This window comes from Cololabis saira, chromosome 9 (genome assembly GCF_033807715.1).
Source record: "Cololabis saira isolate AMF1-May2022 chromosome 9, fColSai1.1, whole genome shotgun sequence".
Taxonomy (NCBI): Eukaryota; Metazoa; Chordata; class Actinopteri; order Beloniformes; family Belonidae; genus Cololabis; species Cololabis saira.
In genome coordinates, this window is record NC_084595.1 from 30,464,994 (window position 1) to 30,485,329 (window position 20,336).

At 38.8% G+C, this 20,336-nt stretch overlaps 2 protein-coding genes across 2 annotated transcripts in view; one reads left to right on the forward strand and one right to left on the reverse strand.

Moving 5' to 3' along the window:
* The first annotated feature begins 10,924 nt into the window (after positions 1-10,924).
* LOC133451074 (hydroxycarboxylic acid receptor 2-like) lies at positions 10,925-11,869 on the forward strand. Its single transcript, XM_061730010.1, has one exon. It carries the CDS (start codon positions 10,925-10,927, stop codon positions 11,867-11,869), a length of 945 nt encoding a protein of 314 aa, XP_061585994.1.
* A 900-nt stretch (positions 11,870-12,769) lies between these two features.
* kntc1 (kinetochore associated 1) overlaps positions 12,770-20,336 on the reverse strand; it is a 29,023-nt gene continuing 21,456 nt past the window's right edge. Inside the window, exons 53-62 of the mRNA XM_061729213.1 lie at positions 20,137-20,272; positions 19,876-19,971; positions 19,660-19,716; positions 19,330-19,384; positions 18,843-18,906; positions 16,345-16,474; positions 16,163-16,252; positions 15,449-15,603; positions 13,793-13,895; positions 12,770-13,666 (exon numbers count right to left, since the gene is read on the reverse strand). Of these exons, the coding sequence (XP_061585197.1) occupies positions 13,631-13,666; positions 13,793-13,895; positions 15,449-15,603; positions 16,163-16,252; positions 16,345-16,474; positions 18,843-18,906; positions 19,330-19,384; positions 19,660-19,716; positions 19,876-19,971; positions 20,137-20,272 (922 nt within the window). The 3' untranslated portion in view covers positions 12,770-13,630. The remainder of the gene's footprint in view (positions 13,667-13,792; positions 13,896-15,448; positions 15,604-16,162; positions 16,253-16,344; positions 16,475-18,842; positions 18,907-19,329; positions 19,385-19,659; positions 19,717-19,875; positions 19,972-20,136; positions 20,273-20,336) is intronic.

Sequence of the window (20,336 nt, forward strand, 5' to 3'; positions counted from 1 at the left end):
AAAAATCTGCCAGTGCGACAAGATTTATCTTATAAGCAAAACAATCTTGTTCCACTAGCAGATTTTTAAGTGAAAACCTACTTAAAACAGGTGAAAATTGTTGTTTTTTTCCAGTGATGAGTCTTGTTTTAAGTGTAATGAGATTTTTTTTAACTAAAAATGAGACATTTTAACTAGAAATAAGACAGATATTCTTGTTAAGATTTTGGGTTTTTGCAGTGTATTATGTCAGATGTGCTGTATTATTGCCACCTTCCACCTAATACCATTGTTTTGTATTACTCTAAGAAAGGTCTTCTGCCTGTTTGCAAGATAGAGATGAAAATGTCAAAATGCTGTATTAAAGGAAGGCTAAAACTTTTATTCCTTGTCCCCCCCTGGATTTATTCTCTAAAATTTTACTGTTTATTGTCCCCCCCAACTATGAAACAGGATTTTCGCCCCTGCATTTCGGATTGCCTTTAAAAATAATCTAGTCTTGTTTTTGCCCTCTCCATCATTGTTTCACCCTAAACCCGGAGACAGTGACGCCATTTCAATGAAAACGAAACCTTTTAGTTCTAATTTCTGAGGCTTAATCCTGAGAGGATTTTACCCCAGCCAGGCTGTGATGTGATGACACAATGAATGATTGAAATCAGGGAATGTGGTTTGACTGATATGACATTTCACTTACCCAGCGAGTTGACAGTTTGTTTAAAAACATAAAATAAAAAAAATAAACAACTGAGTGATTTAACCAAATTAATCCTAGTTTAATACATTTGCCCATCATTTGTATGTTTAAGGTCCCTTTATTAACCATATTATGCTTTTCCTGGCTATTCAGAGGTTAAAATGGTATTAAACTGTCATATATCCATCTTTAAGGCCATCCAACTGCAGAAGTGTATAATCCAGGTGCCATAAAGTAAAAACCCTGTCCAGCAATTGTTCCAACCAAATACTAAACCAGCTCCTCTGCAGGTAAATGCTAGGTCCTTAGTGAAAACACCTGTTTTAAATGTACAGGCTGATCCAGAAACACAGCAGGGTTTTTACTTTATGGCATTTGGATTAAACACCTCTGCAAAAAACAACCAATTCCCATGTTGCAAACAGCAGAAATTGCTGTAGCATTGTCTGCACATGCTTCTTCAGAGTGTTGGAATAACTGCTGGACAGGATTTTTACTTTATGGCACCTGGATTATACACCTCTGTCCAACTGTCATTTTAGGAAGTGAAGATTGATGAAGCAGTAAAAAAAAGTTTAGAAGTGCAGTCATAAATGCAATGCAGATTGGTCCTGCAAACTCCAAACAACTCATCCCACTCATCTATATGGGGTCAACCCCCCCTGTGACATCACAGGTATTCTAAAGAGCCATTTTCCCTGTACAGCACAGCACCGTGTTACAAATGGCCGAAAAAGCAGCAAAGGGAGAACAGAAAGAGAGAATGAAGAACAGGGAGAGGAGAGGCACAGATGTACAGTATATTGTCAGTGGTACCAGCACAAAAAACTACAAGAACAATGGACTGCAGTTATGCTTATGAAATACTTCTAATTAATAACTATGGACCGGGCTGAAGAAATGAAAGAGTAGAAGAGGAGAGAAGGAGGGGTGAGGGGCACGTTCAGTGGATCATGGTAGTCTCCCCCTGCAGCGTAGGCCTATATCAGCATATCTACAATGAAGCTATGTTTAAGACCAGCTGCTCTAGTCTTGTCCTGCAGCTGCAGCTATACCATTACTGGCCCGAACACTATAGTTTAACTATAAGCTTTACTAAACAGAAACATTTTAAGTTTGGTTTTAAAGGTGGAGGTGGTGTCAGCCTCCTTAACCCAGATTGGAAGTTGGTTCCATAGTAACGGTGCCTGATAGCAGAAGGCTCACCCTCCAAATCTACATTTGGTTACTCTAGGAGTAACTCTACGAGTAAACCTGCACTCTGAGATCGGAGAGCTCTGATAGGAACCTAAGGTACTATTATGTCTTGCAAATACCGTGGAGCTAGGCCGTTTAGGACTTTATACTCAAGTAATAAAATTTTGATTTGGATTCCAAGTTTTACAGCGAGCCAATGGAGGGAGGCTAACGCAGGAAAGATGTGGTCTCTCGCTGCTGCATTTTGGATCAGCTGGAGGATATTCAGCGAATTACTTAGACATTCTGCTAATAATATATTACAGGAATCTAGTCTAGAAGATACAAATATGTGAACGTTTTTCAGTATCACTGTGGGAGAGGATTTTCCTAATCTTTGCTATATTACGGAGATGGAGAAATGTCTTACCAACCTGATTAATATGCTGTTGAAACGACAAACCCTAATCAAAAATAACTCCACGGTTTCACACAGTAGCACTTGAGGCCATCACAACACTATTTAATCCCTTCCTAAAGTGTTTGGAACCAAAAACAATAACATTGGTTTTATCAGAATTTATAAGCAAAAGTTAGTGGACATTTAATCCTTGATGTCCTCAAGACTTGCCTGAAGTTTGGCTAAAGGTTCTGTTACACCTGGCTTCATAGACAAACACAGCTGCGCATCAGCAGCATGATGTTGGTTTGAAAAGAACATACATGGTTTATTCACAGCACCTGGTCATTGTGGATGAATCCAATCCTAGATTGTAATTCAAATTTAACATAGGCTTCCTCTCAGTTTCTAGGTTTAGGCCAGTATGTTGTAAAACCATTTAGACGACCAGCAATGTGTTTCTTTTGTTTAAATCTTATCTGTTGCTCCAGTTCATATGCATATATATATATATATATATATATATATATATATATATATATATATATATATATATATATATATATATATATATATATATACATACACACACACACACACACACACACACACACACACACACACACACACACACACACACACAAAGTCTTGTGCACAACCACTGTATTTATTGTTCCATAATTATTAGGATCCATTGCCAACCGGAACTTTCTGACAGCAATAGAGTGTGTGAAGGAAACTATAGTCTCTTGTGTATGTTTCCGTTGTCTTCAGAGTTGTGCAACTGGAATTTCATGTTGGTTGTGCTGGGTGGAGTCACAAGCACGAAGTTTTGTTTCCAGGTATGCAGCTGAGGGAAACACAACGTCTGATGGGACAACAGGAGGTGGAAACAAAAGAACAGGTCATCTACTCCGCAGGCCAAACGGGCTTTTTCACATTTTTCAACCTTGTTTGAACACTGTGTTCACACACATCACAGAGCAGACTGTGGGCTGGCAAGACACATCCATGGATAAAAATACTGATGGTCATGTGTCATATTTAGAAAAAAATGTGCCTGATAGGCTGACATTGTTGCTGAGGAACAAAGTAATTCAGAAAAATTTCTGATCACACCTTTTTACGTTAACCTTTGTGTATAAGGAAAGTGTTTCCTTTTCCTTTAATTTTTTCTTTTAGCATTCTTGTTTAAAAAACAATTTGACTATTCCACACAAAAATGTATTAAGAAAACAAGCCAAAATCTTGTGAGTCTGTCATGGTCTTTCAGAAAAGAATAATTTAAACATATGTACACAACTGTTTTATGAAGTCTTTCGTTGACACTAAACTATGCTTATCACTCTTTGTGATTAAATACATCTAAATAAATAAGAATACAAATAAAAACTGCTTTCCAAAAAGAGCCAGGGACCCATCCCTCAAATGAGGTCATCTGAATGCAGCGTTTTCCTATTTCCTCCACTAGATGGCAGTAGAGATCCCCACAGTGGCAGCCTGTTCTCCGGTCATCAAGGGCCAATCTCAATACACCCACTTTATTCCACTAGCTCTACTTTCTACCACTAGCCCTCCCTCACTACCACTACCCCTAAAAAAGAAGCCACAGATTTTAGGGGCCCTTGAAATCTTCCCAGGGGCCTGTCCCAATATTCCCCCTACCCCTACTTTCAGCACCACCCCTAAAATCAGGAAGCTGAGAGCCAAAAGCTGTTTTATTTTCAGCTGTAGCGCTGTTAATATGCCACTTTATTAAGTTTTAATATTTTTTTCAGGCGTAAAAGTAACCGTTAAGATCCCCAACCTGGGCTCAGTTTATCCAAATAACGCCTGTTAAGAAATTTGATCTGATGTTTTCGGCGATGATAACATCAGCCGCCGGTCCGGGGCGCAGCAGCAGCAGCCGGCGTACAGACGTGAACGCCGGGTCAACCTGCGCCGTCGTCCCGGGGAGAAACCTGCAGCTCTGTGGAGAATTACCGCTGGCTGAAATAAATCATTTAGGAAGATAAATGTTGGTTTAATAGATGAAATCTAACAGTTGTAGCTACGCCTGTTAAGAAATTTGCTCCGAAAATTTCGGGATTTCTGCCTGCCGGCTCCGGAGCTGATTTATGGTTCCGCGTTAAATCGACGCAGAGCCTACGGCGCAGGGTAGGGCTGAAAAGTAGGGGTAGGGGGAGTATTGGGACACAGGGCCCAAGTACCACGAAAACCATGAAAGTGAAGCCTGTATTCATGGCTCCGCGTTAAATCGACGCAGAGCCTACGGCGTAGGGTACGCATCGACGCGTGTAGACCCAGATCGAGTCAATTAAACACCAGATCATCCACTAACTGTAGGAGTCAATGAGTTATAGGTTTTCCTTTAATTTCACATCGTTCTAACATATAAAACTCAAATCCTGCACAGGAGCATGCACATAGTTCATCCTTTTTCACTGCAAGACAAAATTGTAGACAAACTACACTATCCACTATTTACTTGCACACAAACTCCTCCCTAGACAAATAAGGCATTTAAAAAAACTATGACAGAAATTCAACAAACAAACACTAGTTAAAACCTCCATCATCCATACCTGAAGTGTATGCCCTTCTGTTCTGTCAGTCAACATATGAGTGGCAGCTACACTAAAATCAATCACACATTGGATATCTGCTTTATTGTTGTGGAAAAAAATCCCAGTAGTCAACACAATAAACCACACATCTACAAGCGATTGCATCTTTTGTGCAAATTCTGCATATTAACTGTGGGATTAATCCAAGTTTATCATTGTAAAAACTGCAAGAATCAGAATCAGAAAACTGCCTGTTTATCGTGACATGCTTTGATACTCAGGAGGTTAAAACTGCTGACTTCCTGGTTGGTCAACTGAACCATTGTCAGATGGACACATCTGTCCGAGGTTTACTTTAAGCTGACTGTTGGTTATCACATGTTAACAGATGACAGCGAAGCCCTTCCTGAGTTTGAGATGTCCAACAAATACCCCATTGTCTTTAGAACCATCTGTTCAAACCTCCAACAGAGGGTCCTGTTTTAGTTGACCTCTTAACCCTTGTTTTTAAGGATGTCTGTTTGTTTCTTCATACTAAGCCTCGTTAACTGAAAAGACATGTGTGTGACCATCTGTTTTTGTCCATTGTCCATCCACTGTCTACCATTGGTTGTCTTAACATAGCCAACGCCTGTCAGTTTTTCAATAAATACCTCCTGCAAAGAAAGACCCAGCAAGCATTTCGTCGAGAGCCACAGAGAGAGAGCCGCGTTGCTCGACAGGGCTCCGACTTTGCTTCACTTCTGCGCAGAAGGCCTTTAAAAATCATTTCTGACAGTTTCCGGTGTCTTTTTCTAAAGTTATTAATATTGTGATGACTTTTTAACCTAACATTTTGGTGCCGAAACCCGGGATCTCTCGAGCTGCGACGATTGGCATGGCGTACGATCAAAAGGGGCCATCAAAAAACTGTCGACAGCGTTCTGACTTCAGGAACGGGGCCCAGATTGATCTGCGCTGTTCCAGAGTCCAGACGACGAGATTTCCCAGCCAGGGAAGGGCACTAGGAGACTAGGTGAGAGACCTCTTTTGAGTGAAATTTCTGTGTATACTAACAAGAGGTTAGCGAAAACGGTGTTTGGCGGCAGGGTCGGGGACCTGATTTTTATGAGGCATAGAGGCCTCTAAAAATACTGCCTAAAGAGCAGTGCGTAAGACCAACATCTAACTCGGTCGGGGACCGGCTTTTGAATGTCAGAGGACTTTAAAAGTACAGAATTACGAGAAGAGGTTTCTTGGAAATGATTTTTAATGGTTGTGTTTTATGTTTGTCTAATGTTTGTCTGATGTTTATGTCTGTTCAATGTTTGGGGTTTCCAAAATTGAGGGGAAAAATTTAAATTGCTCACTAAAGATCAGGCTAAAACCAAACTGTTGAAAAAGGAAACTTGTGTCCTGAGAGAAACTTAGGAAAGAAAAATAACTGGTTAAAAATAGCAGAGGCGTGGTTAAGCTGAAATTTATGCTTAAAGAATCTCAAAAGATGCTTAATTGATGGGGAGACGTCCTCAAACTTAAAAAAATGGAGACAGAATCTTGCGAAATAATAATACACGAAACCTAAAAAGAAGTAAATGGACTAATTTAAGACTAAAAGAAAAAACAAGAAGTAAAAATGGGTTAGAGAGGTGGTATTGATGAGAGACTGGGAGGGGAGATGTGGGGGCTGCAGCAGGATGTGATTCTCTGTGTGTGTGACAAGCTCTCTCTCTCTCTCTCCCTCTGTGTGTGTGTGTGTATGTGAGAGACACGTCTGTGTGTGAAAAAAGTGCTGCTGCAGTGTGGCTGCACGTTTACGAAGAGCTGCATGAGATGACAGGCTTAGTGAAACCTAAGAGGGAGGTGTCTTCTTATTTGGAGACTACATGTCCGTGAGTTGAGGGTTGAATTTCCTCTCTGTTGAAGTTTTTGTTAAAATGATACAAATAGCAGCCCAAAGCTCTGTGTCTGTGTGTGACTCTGTGTGTGTGTGTAAGGCTACAGCGCTATGTGTGTGTGTGAAAGCGTGCTCTAGCAGTAGGTGCAGCGCTTTACGAGCGGCTGCAGTCTGTGTCTGAAGGAGAGAACTTTTTTGTTTGCTGGAAAAGGGGGGTTTTCAGTGGTGAAGTGAAGTGAGCTCTCCTTATGGAGGAGACGTAAAAATGGAGAAATATAGTTTGTTCTATCATTCTAAGCCCTGAATGAGGGCATAGAATCATAGAAGTTTTTAAATTGGGTTAATTCACCATTTAATTTGCAGATTACTTTTGTAACACTGTATTTGACTTGGATTGTATGGAAATGGGATTCCTGCAATTTGCGAGCATGAGATAAAATGATTGGGTTGTTTGTGACATGAATGTAAAACAAATCAATCATTTGTCCTTACTCTGTCTGTTGTGAAATCACTACTGATGATTGACAGCTTCAGAGGATGGGTTTCGTACAATGAAATTAGCGCCGCTGTATTTTTAAAATACAGTGGAAGGGTGTGTTCATTAGCCTACTGTCATTTGTATGTCAGTGATATTTTACACAGAAAGGATTGTATGCAGGAGTAACAAACCCGTTGTACAATCTTTTTAGAAAAGAAAAACTCTGAGTGCATACTAGCTATTCACACTGAAAATGTGTACATTTGTGATCAGTGTTGCTACCATTTAGGTTGTGAGTTCATCTGAAATGCACCAATTGAGTTTGGTTATCGTAGTTTGAGGAGAAGCAATTTACACATTTGCAGTGATACACAAACCCACGTGCAGATGATCTGAAGTTGTGTTTAATGTTAGTGGGTTTTTGTCTATGTGTAGTTTACACATGGGAATTTATCCCACAATTTTCTTAAGACTTCTATGAGTTTTCATAGAAGAGCGTGCATTTGCGTTGCAGCATGCAAACAGAAGATTAAGAATCTCCTGAAGACTATATGATTTATCTGGAGACAATTTTCTGACAATTTTATGACAATTTTCTAGCGTTTCTTTTGATTTGGGGAAAATATAGCTCGACAACAGTTGAGAAGGCATTATTTGATAGAATGCTCCTTTCAGTCCGACATTTTGTGACTATGACTTATTATATATATAATATATATATATATAAGTTCACTGAAGACTACTGTTTAGGTTGCAGGAGAGTTGCTGCACTGACAGTTTTTGTGTGGTGATACTTTAATAAGACCATAACCCACTTGGGTTGAAATAAGAACGTTTTTCAATGAGAAATTCTGTAGTCTAATCTACGGTGGGAGACAGAATTTAAAAGGTTTTGCCCCTTCTAATCTGGTGATGGGAGGGGGGATTTGAAGGACATGGAGACCTCTTGTCCCTAGAGCGTCAGACCTGCAGACTTGCCAGGGTGCGAAGGTCAAAAAGTGGGAGGGCCACTTATCTGGGGAGCCTGACTCTGGCAGCCTGACTCTTCCAGGGAAAAGTCAAAAAGGAGGGGGTCTAATGACAACAAAACCCCCACCCCTGTTGGCATGCAAAATAATGCTGTGAAGCAAACTGGTGCTTCCAAGGAAGTTGTTCCCCCTGGTGGCTAAGTTGAGCCATAGGAAGTTTTTATGGCTCAACAGGAGGGAGTAGGGGTATATGATACATCATGAGGATTAAATACTAAATACCCTTTTAAAATTTTTTTAGTAGGAGCTTTCCGACATGTTGCAGATACAACATGAGAGGATCTATCCATTTGAAGTTGTTCATATGGATTTCGTTCTTGGAGTGAACTAATGGCCTGTTAAGTTAAGGCTCAAGAAAGCCATGGCCTGAATGACGGCCATTAGTCGAACTGTACATGAGAATCGTCTTCTTGTACGCTGCTGTTTTCTTCCTCTTCCCTCTCCTAAAGCAGGAACTGCTGAAACTGGGTGACCGGATCCTGAGTTAAGTGGTGAAATGTCATCACTCCGTCAGGACGGGCCCTTTTTGCTGTCCAGATCAGGACACCGGCAGCAGTAAAGGCTGCTGAATGATCTACTGCGTTCACCAGTTGCAGTGAAAGCTAGCAGAGAAATGCCAGGCTCGAGTAGTGCGGGAAGTCGAGCGGTTCCACGACCTTTGCTCGCCGAAGTAAACATCTGATGCCTATCTCGCCAGCCACAGCCTGAAGAAGACTAGCCAAACTGACTTGCGACAACAAATTAGGAGAGGAGTCCGAGGAATGGAAGAGACTTTTTCACTACTGAGTCATGCTGACATAATGACTGAGATTCCGATTCCGATTCCGACTATTACTGTCTTTGTACTGTTCTGTGTTTTCATTACCTGTATGTTTACGATGACACTGGAGTGTTTTATTTTGTTTACTGTTGAAGTTTCAAAATGATAAAAAAGGAGGGAAATGTGGGATTAATCCAAGTTTATCATTGTAAAAACTGCAAGAATCAGAATCAGAAAACTGCCTGTTTATCGTGACATGCTTTGATACTCAGGAGGTTAAAACTGCTGACTTCCTGGTTGGTCAACTGAACCATTGTCAGATGGACACATCTGTCCGAGGTTTACTTTAAGCTGACTGTTGGTTATCACATGTTAACAGATGACAGCGAAGCCCTTCCTGAGTTTGAGATGTCCAACAAATACCCCATTGTCTTTAGAACCATCTGTTCAAACCTCCAACAGAGGGTCCTGTTTTAGTTGACCTCTTAACCCTTGTTTTTAAGGATGTCTGTTTGTTTCTTCATACTAAGCCTCGTTAACTGAAAAGACATGTGTGTGACCATCTGTTTTTGTCCATTGTCCATCCACTGTCTACCATTGGTTGTCTTAACATAGCCAACGCCTGTCAGTTTTTCAATAAATACCTCCTGCAAAGAAAGACCCAGCAAGCATTTCGTCGAGAGCCACAGAGAGAGAGCCGCGTTGCTCGACAGGGCTCCGACTTTGCTTCACTTCTGCGCAGAAGGCCTTTAAAAATCATTTCTGACAGTTTCCGGTGTCTTTTTCTAAAGTTATTAATATTGTGATGACTTTTTAACCTAACATTAACATGGTTTTCAAACATTTGAAATAATGTCTAATCTGTAGTTTTAAATCCAGTGGCAGGCTACACTAACATTGCTACAATTCTAAAAGGAAAAGCTGGGTTATTTGGTGTAACCAAGCTACATTTGGGGTAGTTTCATGTAGCTGCATCAGCTGTGGCATGACTTTGTGCTCTCTGTGAAAGGAAAACACTTGTCACTTAGGCCCTGACACTCCTACACTTCCTTTTTGAAGTTTTTGTACTGCATTATTGTTTACTGGCTTTTTTAGCAGACTGAGGCTGTAAAGTTGTTTGAGGCACTAAACATAAAAGAGTGAGAAGAAATTCAGCCTGATTACAACAGGGATTTTTTTTTCTCTCCTGGTTGTCGACAGAATGACATCTGAGTGTTATCAATTGTGAAGCTGCTGGTGGTGGGAGGATGTTCATGTGAATTTTTTTTGTTAAAACCCGTTTGTACTTTGCCTTTCAAAGTTTGAACACCCTCATCAGAAGTGCAGCTCTCTAAGGTGTTAAAGAGAAGCGAACCGATTCACAGAATCAAAACAACCATGAAAGCAAATCCTGTTGCTTTCCATTTCAGGCCCGGTTCACAATTTATAAAAATAAAAGGTCATCACAAAGACATTCTTACAGATGTGTCTTGGGAAATGTATTAATAGTTACATTTGAAACAAGAAGTTTAGTGCTAAATCTAAAATCTTTATTACTGGGCAAATGTTGAATGTGAATCATTTGAAAACAAGAAGTTTAGTGCTAAATCAAAAATTCTCTCTATTACTGGGCAAATTTTAAATGTGAAATCATAATATGATAAAAGCCTAAACAGACTTTCTTAATGTGAACTTTAGTTGATAAATTGCTAATTATTTTGTAAATCAGTTATGTAAAATAAATAAATAATTGTAATCTTTCCGAAGAAGAAAAATTCTGAAATTCATTCAGGAACGGGAACAACTGATTTAGCATTTATTAGCATGTGAAAAGCAGAACCCCCTGGCTTCCTGTCAACCTCAAACCACATTGCCAACACATTTTGTGTGTTGGTGTGGTTTCCCTTCAAAGAATCAGACAGAAGACATCCTTCAAAAGGCTAATTCTTCACTCTGCAGACAGCAAGGTACCACTGAACTCAAGATGCAATGCAACATCAATGGAACTGTGCTGATCAATATTCTCCCTCCGCTGCTTGTGACAGAGTTTATACTGGGGCTCCTTGGAAATGGTCTGGCTCTGTGGATCTTCTGTTTCCACTTGAGACCTTGGAAAAGCAGCACAGTTTTACTTTTCAACCTTGCGATGGCAGATTTTCTGCTCAACCTGGCCTTGCCTTTCCGTACCAACTACTACATCTCTGAGATCAGTTGGATGTTTGGAGGCGCCTTCTGCAACATCTGCCTCTTCATGCTGGCAATGAACCGCAGTGGGAGCACCTTCTTCTTGATGGCCATCGCAGTAGACCGATACATGCGTGTGGTGCATCCCCATCACCCAATCAACTCTTTGAGTGTGGGTAAAACCATGCTGGGAGCTCTCGGACTGTGGCTGGTCACCATTTCAATGACGGTGCACATCTTCACCCTGCAGCACAAGTCAACCTTCTGCGAGAGTTTCACGGAGGACCTGCCTCAAAGTAATCTGCACTGGCAGAAGTTTACATTTCTGTTTACCTTCTACGTGCCTTTGATTGTAATTCTCTACTGCACATTCCACATCATGAGCCACCTGAGAAGGAGACAGCTGGCCCACCAGGCAAAGATAAGGAGAGCTCTGTACTTCATCATCATAGTGGTGGTGCTCTTCATCATTTGCTTCCTTCCAAGCAACATCACCCTGCTGCTGATCTGGATCAAAAAAGGCCACGGATCCCAGGAGTGTCATGAGCACCTGAACAATGTGTTCTACATCACCATTAGCATGACATATCTCAACAGCATGTTAGATCCTGTGGTTTACTACTTTTCCAGTCCCATCTTTAAGAACATCTGCAGAAAAATTATGCACCTGCCTGAAATAAACACTGTTGAAAGCACCGAGAGGAAAACTCGAGAGACAGCCTCCCAGTCGATCAGCCAGCTGTGATCAGAAAACTAAGGAAAAGGGAAACCAAAATCTGGTTAAAGTGAGTTAAGCTTCTCATAAGTTGCATTATTTGTGTAAGAACAAATAAGAGGGTTTTTTTGTCAACTGCACTGAAAGACCAAAAAACAAAAACTGTTGTTCTTTGTACCACATATTATAAAATGTAATTTTTTTTTTGTTTACTTAATATTTTCTGTCACATTTAATATTGTCTTGTTTAAATTAGACATTTTTTTACGACCTTGTGTTGCTTTAATTTTAAAATACTTCTTCTGATACCAAGTAATAATGACAAGATGTGATACAGAGATTAAAAAGCTTTCACTCTGTTTAAACATCTGTTCAATGTTGTTTCTTCCTTGTGGAATAATAAATGAAGATTTCTACTGCTGTGATGTTTTAGTTCTCTCAGTTCTGGTCATATGAACATTATCTAGTTGATAGGAATTTTATGCAAGTTGTTCAACATCAGGAACTGAGCACCATAAACTAAGAAAAACCTTGTTAAAATTAAAATGTGTAATAAGCCATTCTTACTTAAATCACAAATAGTTTTTAAACATTATTGGTTAATACACACTAAAACTAGGTTAATTTCAGGAAATTATTTCAGGTCACAACCAATAAAGTAAAGTAAATATACAACTTAAAAAAAAGAAAAAAAAATTACAAAAAGTTTACTCTACAAAAATAAAGCTCTTCTAAAAAGTGTGAATATAAACAGAACTGATTATTATTTTATGGCATTCATGACACTGCATAAACCTGCTGAAACTATGCTGAGGAAAACACTTCGCCCATCAAGCTGAAGATGGTCCAGATAAGTGTTAAAGCGCGTGATGTATTCTTGGTCAGGGAGCGTCGATATAGCAGCGGCGTGTCTGACTTTTAATGGTTCCAATCACACAACGTAGTAAAGATGACACTTTTGAAAGTACTTCTTAAAGTTAGCCACATTACACAATAAACCACAAATATCTCTTGTAAGATCATTTATCTGAAAGCATGCATCTAGAAGAAGGGGAAGTCTTTTTTTCCTACTTTAGCATAGTCTAGCACAACTAATCCACGCACGATCTTGAAATTATACAGAAGCAACGTGATGCAAAGTTGCTCTTTAATGCAACTACTGTAGATGCCTGAGGGGCTAGGCCAAAGCTGATAACTATTTGAGCCTCAGCTTGTGATTTTATTGCAGTTAACCGCAGTTTTGGTTCCAGTTCCAGTTTGCTGCTCATTATCATTGTGTAAGAGAGGCAATTTGAGTAAGAACTACTCCGTTACAAATTACACTCCTATCAAAACAGTGATCCTTCATTCAAAACAACTGAATCAGAACTTTAGAGCTGTGACAACCTCTGTTTAATAGAGCAACAGTGTTATTTGCAATCAAATATGGCAAATATTAACAAAGAACATGAAGGGGTTAAACCTACAACACATGCAAAAATACAGTTGGTTCAACAATATAACTCACATCTTGCGCGTATGCATTAATGCAGTTTAAATACCTTTGAATCCTTCTGTTTCCAATTATTTATTATATATTGTGAGTAATTAGTGGTAAAACACAAGCTGGAAGGCAAAGACATACAAACAGATCAGTATTCGAAATGTTTTTTTTTTTCCCCCTCTACACATTTTTAATATTTCAAGGAATTTATAAAAAATGTACATAAACTGAAAAGACAAAAGGAAAAGTGCAAATATTTTATCTCAACACAAACCAGATTGAATAAATACAACTGAAGTAAGAGAGGTTCATCCCGATAATCCATTTTGTATGTTGAAATACTTCTGAAAAACAAATTAAAGTGGAAAAGTAAGTTTAGGCTTCCATCACAGAATAGTAATAAGAGAAAATTGAAAGGGTAAATCACTTGTACGAATGATATATGAATAAAATCGAAAATAATTGTCTACCTTCAAGCAGTCGTCTGAAGGCGAGCCATTTGTCACTGTTTTCCCTCGTTGATTCTCTCTGTACTTCAGGAACTCACGAGTGAGTGAGTCAGCATCCTCCTGACTGAAGAGCAGAAAAAAAAAAGGTTTAAAAAAATGTCTACAATTTAAAATATATTCACTCAAAAAGCAAACTGAGAACTTCTTTATGAAACCCTCAGGCCTTTCCTTGTAAATAGCGATAGAGTCTCTGGGCAGGTTTAATACAATGACGACAGTGATGATGTAACTTGGATGTTAACAGTGTAGATGCTGCAGCCGAGGATTAACGGCCGCTTGAATCGGCTTTGGCATAGTCAGTTAAAAATTTGAACTTGGTGCGGCCTTGGGGGCACTTTTGGTCAGTCACACACACTTTTCTATTCGTCCTTTCCACTTTCTGCAACACATTTCGCCACTAAGACATCACACAAACATTACAGCACCACCACACTACACGCATCATTGTCTTGTGTTTTGAGTAGGCTTATCGTTCCTGGTTTAGTGTGGTTATTTTAGTCCTTGTCAGAATATGGGATCCAAATATTAATAAAATATGTTGGATTGGACCAGTGTTTCTCAATTCTCCCTATCCTGCATGTTTTAGATGTGACCCTGCATCAACACGCCTGATTCTTATAAATTGCCCTAGTTAGCTTGTTATCAAGGTCTGAACAAGTCTGTTGATGACACAGCTACGTGTATCACAATGTGCTAAAGCAAGGCAGTATCTAAAACATGCAGGACAGGGGGGAATTAGAACTGGAATTGAAAAACACTGGATTAGACTGTCGAAGAGGAACGGTGAAGGACACACACACATTAATAAAAATAACATCTGCTGCAAGATTAAAATGCATATACTGTATATGTCATCGATAAAATGTTTTTAACTAATCAGGATACAAACCACTAATATATATAGAGACAGATAAAAGAAAAAAAGGAAAATATTGAACTTTTTTCTTTGAAAATTGAGCAGAAAATGGCCCTCAAAACATTCCTTTGCTGAATGTTTTTCTGTTATGCCGCCAGGCTACGGCAAAAGTTACATTTACTCTCATACACAACTGACTCCTGTTCACTCAATGCCGTTGCTTTGAACACGTCACTTTGGTCATTGCTCTGATTGGTCGTGCAAAGGAAGCACCTGTTGGTGCCTTCAGTCTAAGGTGCTACCCCCTTGGATGGTTTTCAGACCCGAGCTCTTTCCAGATGTGGGCATGATCCATCGGGCTTCAAAAACTCATAGAAAAGAGCCAAGAATGATAATTCAAAATCTGTGTTCACCCTTGTGGATGGCCTTTACTGTGTTTAATGGCATGTCTGGATACAGAAATGTCAGTCTTAGTGTCACTGGACCTCAGTGCTGCATTTGATACAGTTGACCACAATATTTTACTCAAATGACTGGAGAAGTGGGTGGGTCTTTCCGCAACTGTACTAAATTGGTTCAAAACATACTGAACAGGAAGTACTTTGTGTCAATAGGTAACTTTACATCCGAGCAGAAAGAGTCACATGTGGAGTTCCCCAAGGTTACATCCTGGGACCTCTTCACATATTTTTGAAATGTATATCATTCTTACAAAATAAATGAAAACTAAATAAATCCTCCACGCCACATCTCTATCTTACCAGTTCTGGCTGATCAGGTAGTCCACCAAGTCCTTCACCTGGTTGGGCTGGCCCGTCGTCACAACGAGCTGCTTCAGATGGTTGAAGTGTTTTGTCTTCATCAGTTTCTGATAATGTCCATTTTGGCTGATAAATGTTAATACAGTCTCCCTGATCTGGGTAATCATAAAAAAACATAAAATGGCATAAAAAACATCATTTAAATAAAAAGCAATATAGTAATACAGATAGAGTTGTTTAGTAACACTTTTGACACTAACAGTAAGACTATGTCATCATCTTTTCTTACCTTTACACCATCAAACCCATCTAATACAATTTCCTGTGACACATATTAACTTGTGAAGTCAAATACCATCGAAACGCACGCAAAAAAAAAGAAAGACTGAAGCGATACTGCAGTCATGGCTTGCATGCTCACCATAAACTCAACTCAAGCAAACACGCATCACCTGATGGGTTTGTTGAAAATGTGTTGGCATTTTTTAAACACAATAATTGAAACAACAAAAGAGCCTTTATACCAAAAGTTAGAAACTGATGCTACCAAAAGACAGAAAACTGAGAAGACAAAAAGACAAAGAAACTGAACTACCCATTAATTTATTGCTAAGGAATTAATGTTCATATGGTATATAAACATACTGATTATCTTTATTATGTTGGTCGACTTTAAATAAAAAACAGCAAAACAAATTTTAAATGACATCTGACCTGCGATGGGATTCCAGCCAGTTCTCCGGTGTTCATCAGTTCATCCACTTGCTCCAGGACAGTGACCGGGTTACACATGGACAGAAAGCCCTGGAGATGGAAAAAATGCTCAACTATAACTGAAGCTTAACAATACTATAGTTATAACTTCTTACAACGTGGAAAGACCAGGATTATTTCACCTGGATCTGCTGCGCCTTTTTGCTGGCACTTGGGATGAGAAGGAGAGTTCCCAGGGCAAAGGCGGGTAGACTGAACTGTGCAAAGCGGTTTGCAATTCCTATCAGGTCCAGATTCAACAGAAAGGGGCACCTTGGGGGAGAATAAGTTGAATGACATTCGGGATAAAACAGAGAGAAATTATGACATTATTCAAGTTGTGTTAGCTGTGTCTATAAAAACAATGAAAGTGATATTTTTTATTTTAAAATGTCTATATAAATAACCATTGCTACATGCAGGGAAAGTGAGCAGTGCAACAGGTAAATGTATTGTCTATATATTAAAGCTAAGGTTAAATGCTCTAAATAAATGTCAATTAAAAATGATTGGACCAGTAAGATTGTTAATATAATATACTGTGACAACATCCATTAATTCCACATCAAGCGTCTTATTTATTTTCTTTGTTTCTTTCTTTCCTGCTTCCACCTGTTAAAACACTGGCAGCCAACTGATTTTTTTTAACTGGACTACAACAATTTCATGTTAATTTGCTAATAGAAGAAAAAAAATGATTCAAATCACCACTGTGGTGACATGAAACAGAAGCCTTGTAACTGTAATATGTGCAGTTAGCTGTTTCTCAAACACCCTGTGATGTACAATGTCCTCAGGATACTTCTATAACAATGCTCTCCTGGTTCTCTCAGAGTATTTATTTTACTTCTTGTCTGGAGATGAGTGGAACACCAGGCCCCATGTCTTACTCCTTATGGCCCATTTAGGTCAGTTTTTAAATCAAGAAACTATAATTACAACTTGATTTCTTTGTCATCAACTGCTCTTTGGACTCGCAGTAGTTCCAAGGTTACAGGTGTTGGTGGAGATGAATTGGTTTTGAATGTGTAAACTCTAAACTAGCGAGGATCAGGTAACAGACTACCACCTACATTACCCATTTGCCATTGAAGAGCATTTACTCACAGGTTCTTCAGCATAAAATCTCAAAATTTGCAATTTGAACACAAGCAAGTAGTAAAATAAATAAATTAATTAATTAATTAAAAATACACTGGCTCAAAAAAAATGGTCACAAAAAAGTCTGAAACTCTGGAACACCAGCTCAGGAAATGATGTCAGTGTGATGGAAATATGTTAATTTAAGCACTTTTTGAGTGCTTTACAAGTACGCTCAGTTCAGACTGATATTTTGTTAATAAGATTTGAGCTCTGCTGTTACACAACTGCAATAAATTGTTATGAGAACCCTAAATATGTAGTCTGAAGCATTTTTGTTCTGTTGAAATTGTCATTAAGGTGTCATTAAGGTGTTTTTTCTATTTTTGAGGTGAATGGATATTGTTTTGTTTTTTAGTGTTTTGGTTATAATATTATGTGGCCACATTGAGTAGGGGAATAGCAGGTCACATCGTATGGGCTGGGATATTACTTCATTTAGTCACCTGTTCATTCTCATTGAGAGGATGTACAGGGGGTGAGCTGGGTTTGCATATTTTTTGTTAACTGCCGTTTTCTTCGTTCACTGTGATCACTTTGAGTTTATGCACTTGATCATAATGTGATCAATCTACCTTATTTTTTTTGTTTATAAAAAGTTAAACCTATTTCATGTAAGTCAAGTCTCTTGCTATGCGCGTCAGACAATTAGGCCCAACCTCAGTCTCTCAGAGACTCAGCGTGTCTAGCCCTTTTGCACTAAAGTCATTCACTAAAGTCTAGTCATTCGTCAAGCCTGCATTTAAAAAGAAAAAAAGTTAATATTGTTCCAGTTTTACTCAGTCACCTAGTGGTTAAATTATATATACACAGAGGTATTAGATATTTTTCCCACAACAGTCAGCATTAGTTTTGCAGGTACATCTAGCTACCGTCCATTTGAGCTCATTGCATATGTCCAAAAGCCTGTGGGAGCTGATCAAATCAGTATCTCCTTGTAAAAAGACTCTCTGGCTGGGCTTAATACTATAATGACAAAGCAGCGACGTAATCTAGATGTCAACAGTGTAGATCGCTGCAGCTGAGAATCCATTGTTGTTTGAACTTGCTTTGCCATCAATGGAGACAAGAGTCAGACTTTATCTTTGAAAATTGAAAAAAAGACAGCACTCAAATAATGTCTTTGCAAAGTAAATGCATTTGCTGTTTTGGTGAAAGGCTGCAGCAAAACTTTAATTTACTCTCCCTTTGACTCGTTTCCGTTGCTCTGAATATGTCACCTTGTTCATTGCTCTGATTAGTCCCCACACTAACCAACTGTGGGCAGTTTGATAAGCTACCACTGGTGCTTCTTTTTAGATGGGGAAGCCCTACATATCTTTTTTAGGCCTATATATATTTCTAGAAGGTCTAGTCTATCAAGCTACATTTTTTTGTAAACAGTTGAATTTAAAAAAGCAAAAAAGGTCTGGTCTGTGTTAAAATACATCCAGGCCAAAGTGGATATGCAGCCACACTTATTCACTAGCATCTTTAGAAAATCTGAATGATTAAAACATACTTGAGCAGGAGAACAAAGGTCCTGTACAGAGTTGCTTGTTGGTCTGGGCTCAGAGGAACTGAAGCTGTTTCCAAGAAAACACATGAGACAGATGTTAAACTTGCATTCTGACAAGTACAAGCATGTATCGATGTTAAGAGGGTTAATAAAAGTTACTAGTTAAGTGAATTTACTAGCAATTAATCATCCTCTGAAAATGAAAAACACAAAAAGTCTTTCTGTGGTTGCACACAAAATGTAAACTCTATACTACGAGTTGCCAACATCCAAAACAGATGCTTTAAAAATGTTCTCATGCTTCTATCCATCTATTGGATATACTTCATCATATACCACTTATTTTCAGCCTGGCTAATCTGGGTTTTTTATGAATAGCATCCTTTGTGCAAGAGCATTGTACATTACACATCAGTCAACACTGGGATAGGAAAATACACATTGTATGTTTGTTCTCTAAATGGAAGTGAATTTCATCCTCATCTAGTACCTGAGACAAAAGGTGCCAGTATCATGCTCTTCCAAGTTCTGGAGAAACTTGATATCTGTAAATAAAATATAAAGCATGCAAAAATATGTTAACACTGATTAATTCTTCACTGTATTGTTGCCGTTTTCTTTTTCATGCTTTTATTTCTGACTTCACACCTCTCCCCCAGGCAGGAAATCCTCAACTTAGATATGCATACTTGAAAGCTAATCAAGTATTAATTAAGATAAAATTAAGATAAAAACGTTGCCCCAAAATGATGTTTTCGTGCAAATTCCATTTGCATTTTGCAATTTACAAATAACTAAAGAGCAATTTATGCAACATTACCTCCCACAAAACCGGTACAGGAACTATCGCTTCAAGCACTTTTTGGAGGTGAGTAATCTGTGGAGCGGAAATAAAGCAGAGAGGTAAGCATTATTTCAGAAAAAACCTGTGTTTATTTAGATGTCGTTAAGGATGTTCATCCTTCAAAACCCCCCCCGAAACCCTAAATAACAACTTTGTGTCAACATATGGAAGTTTTGGGGCATTTTGCCTCACCAAGTTGAAGCCCAGCAGCTTCTGAAGCAAACTGTTCCACAGCTGAGGATCGTAGACCTGGTACTCCAGGCACAGGTCTGCCACAAGACGCACAGCCTGGAGGGAAAAAAATAATATCACAAAACAAAACAAAAGCAAATTAAAAAAATAAATAAATAAATATATATCATAGACCTCATTTATATTGAATGTTTGTGTTCAACATTTCTATTCTCATGAAAAACATCAATTGATTAAATCAGTTTCAACACTTGAATATACCTGCGGCTCATGACTGTGGTTCTTCCATAAGCCTTTAATCAAACCCTCTTTGGGACTATTGATGAAGGACTGAACCGTGTAGGGGATGTTTAATGCCTCCAGTTGAGAGACAAAGATGTAGCACTTCAGGTAATAGCTATAAAAATATATAAAATATGGAGCATTAATGATCCAATATGCTTAGAGTTACAGGAAACTAT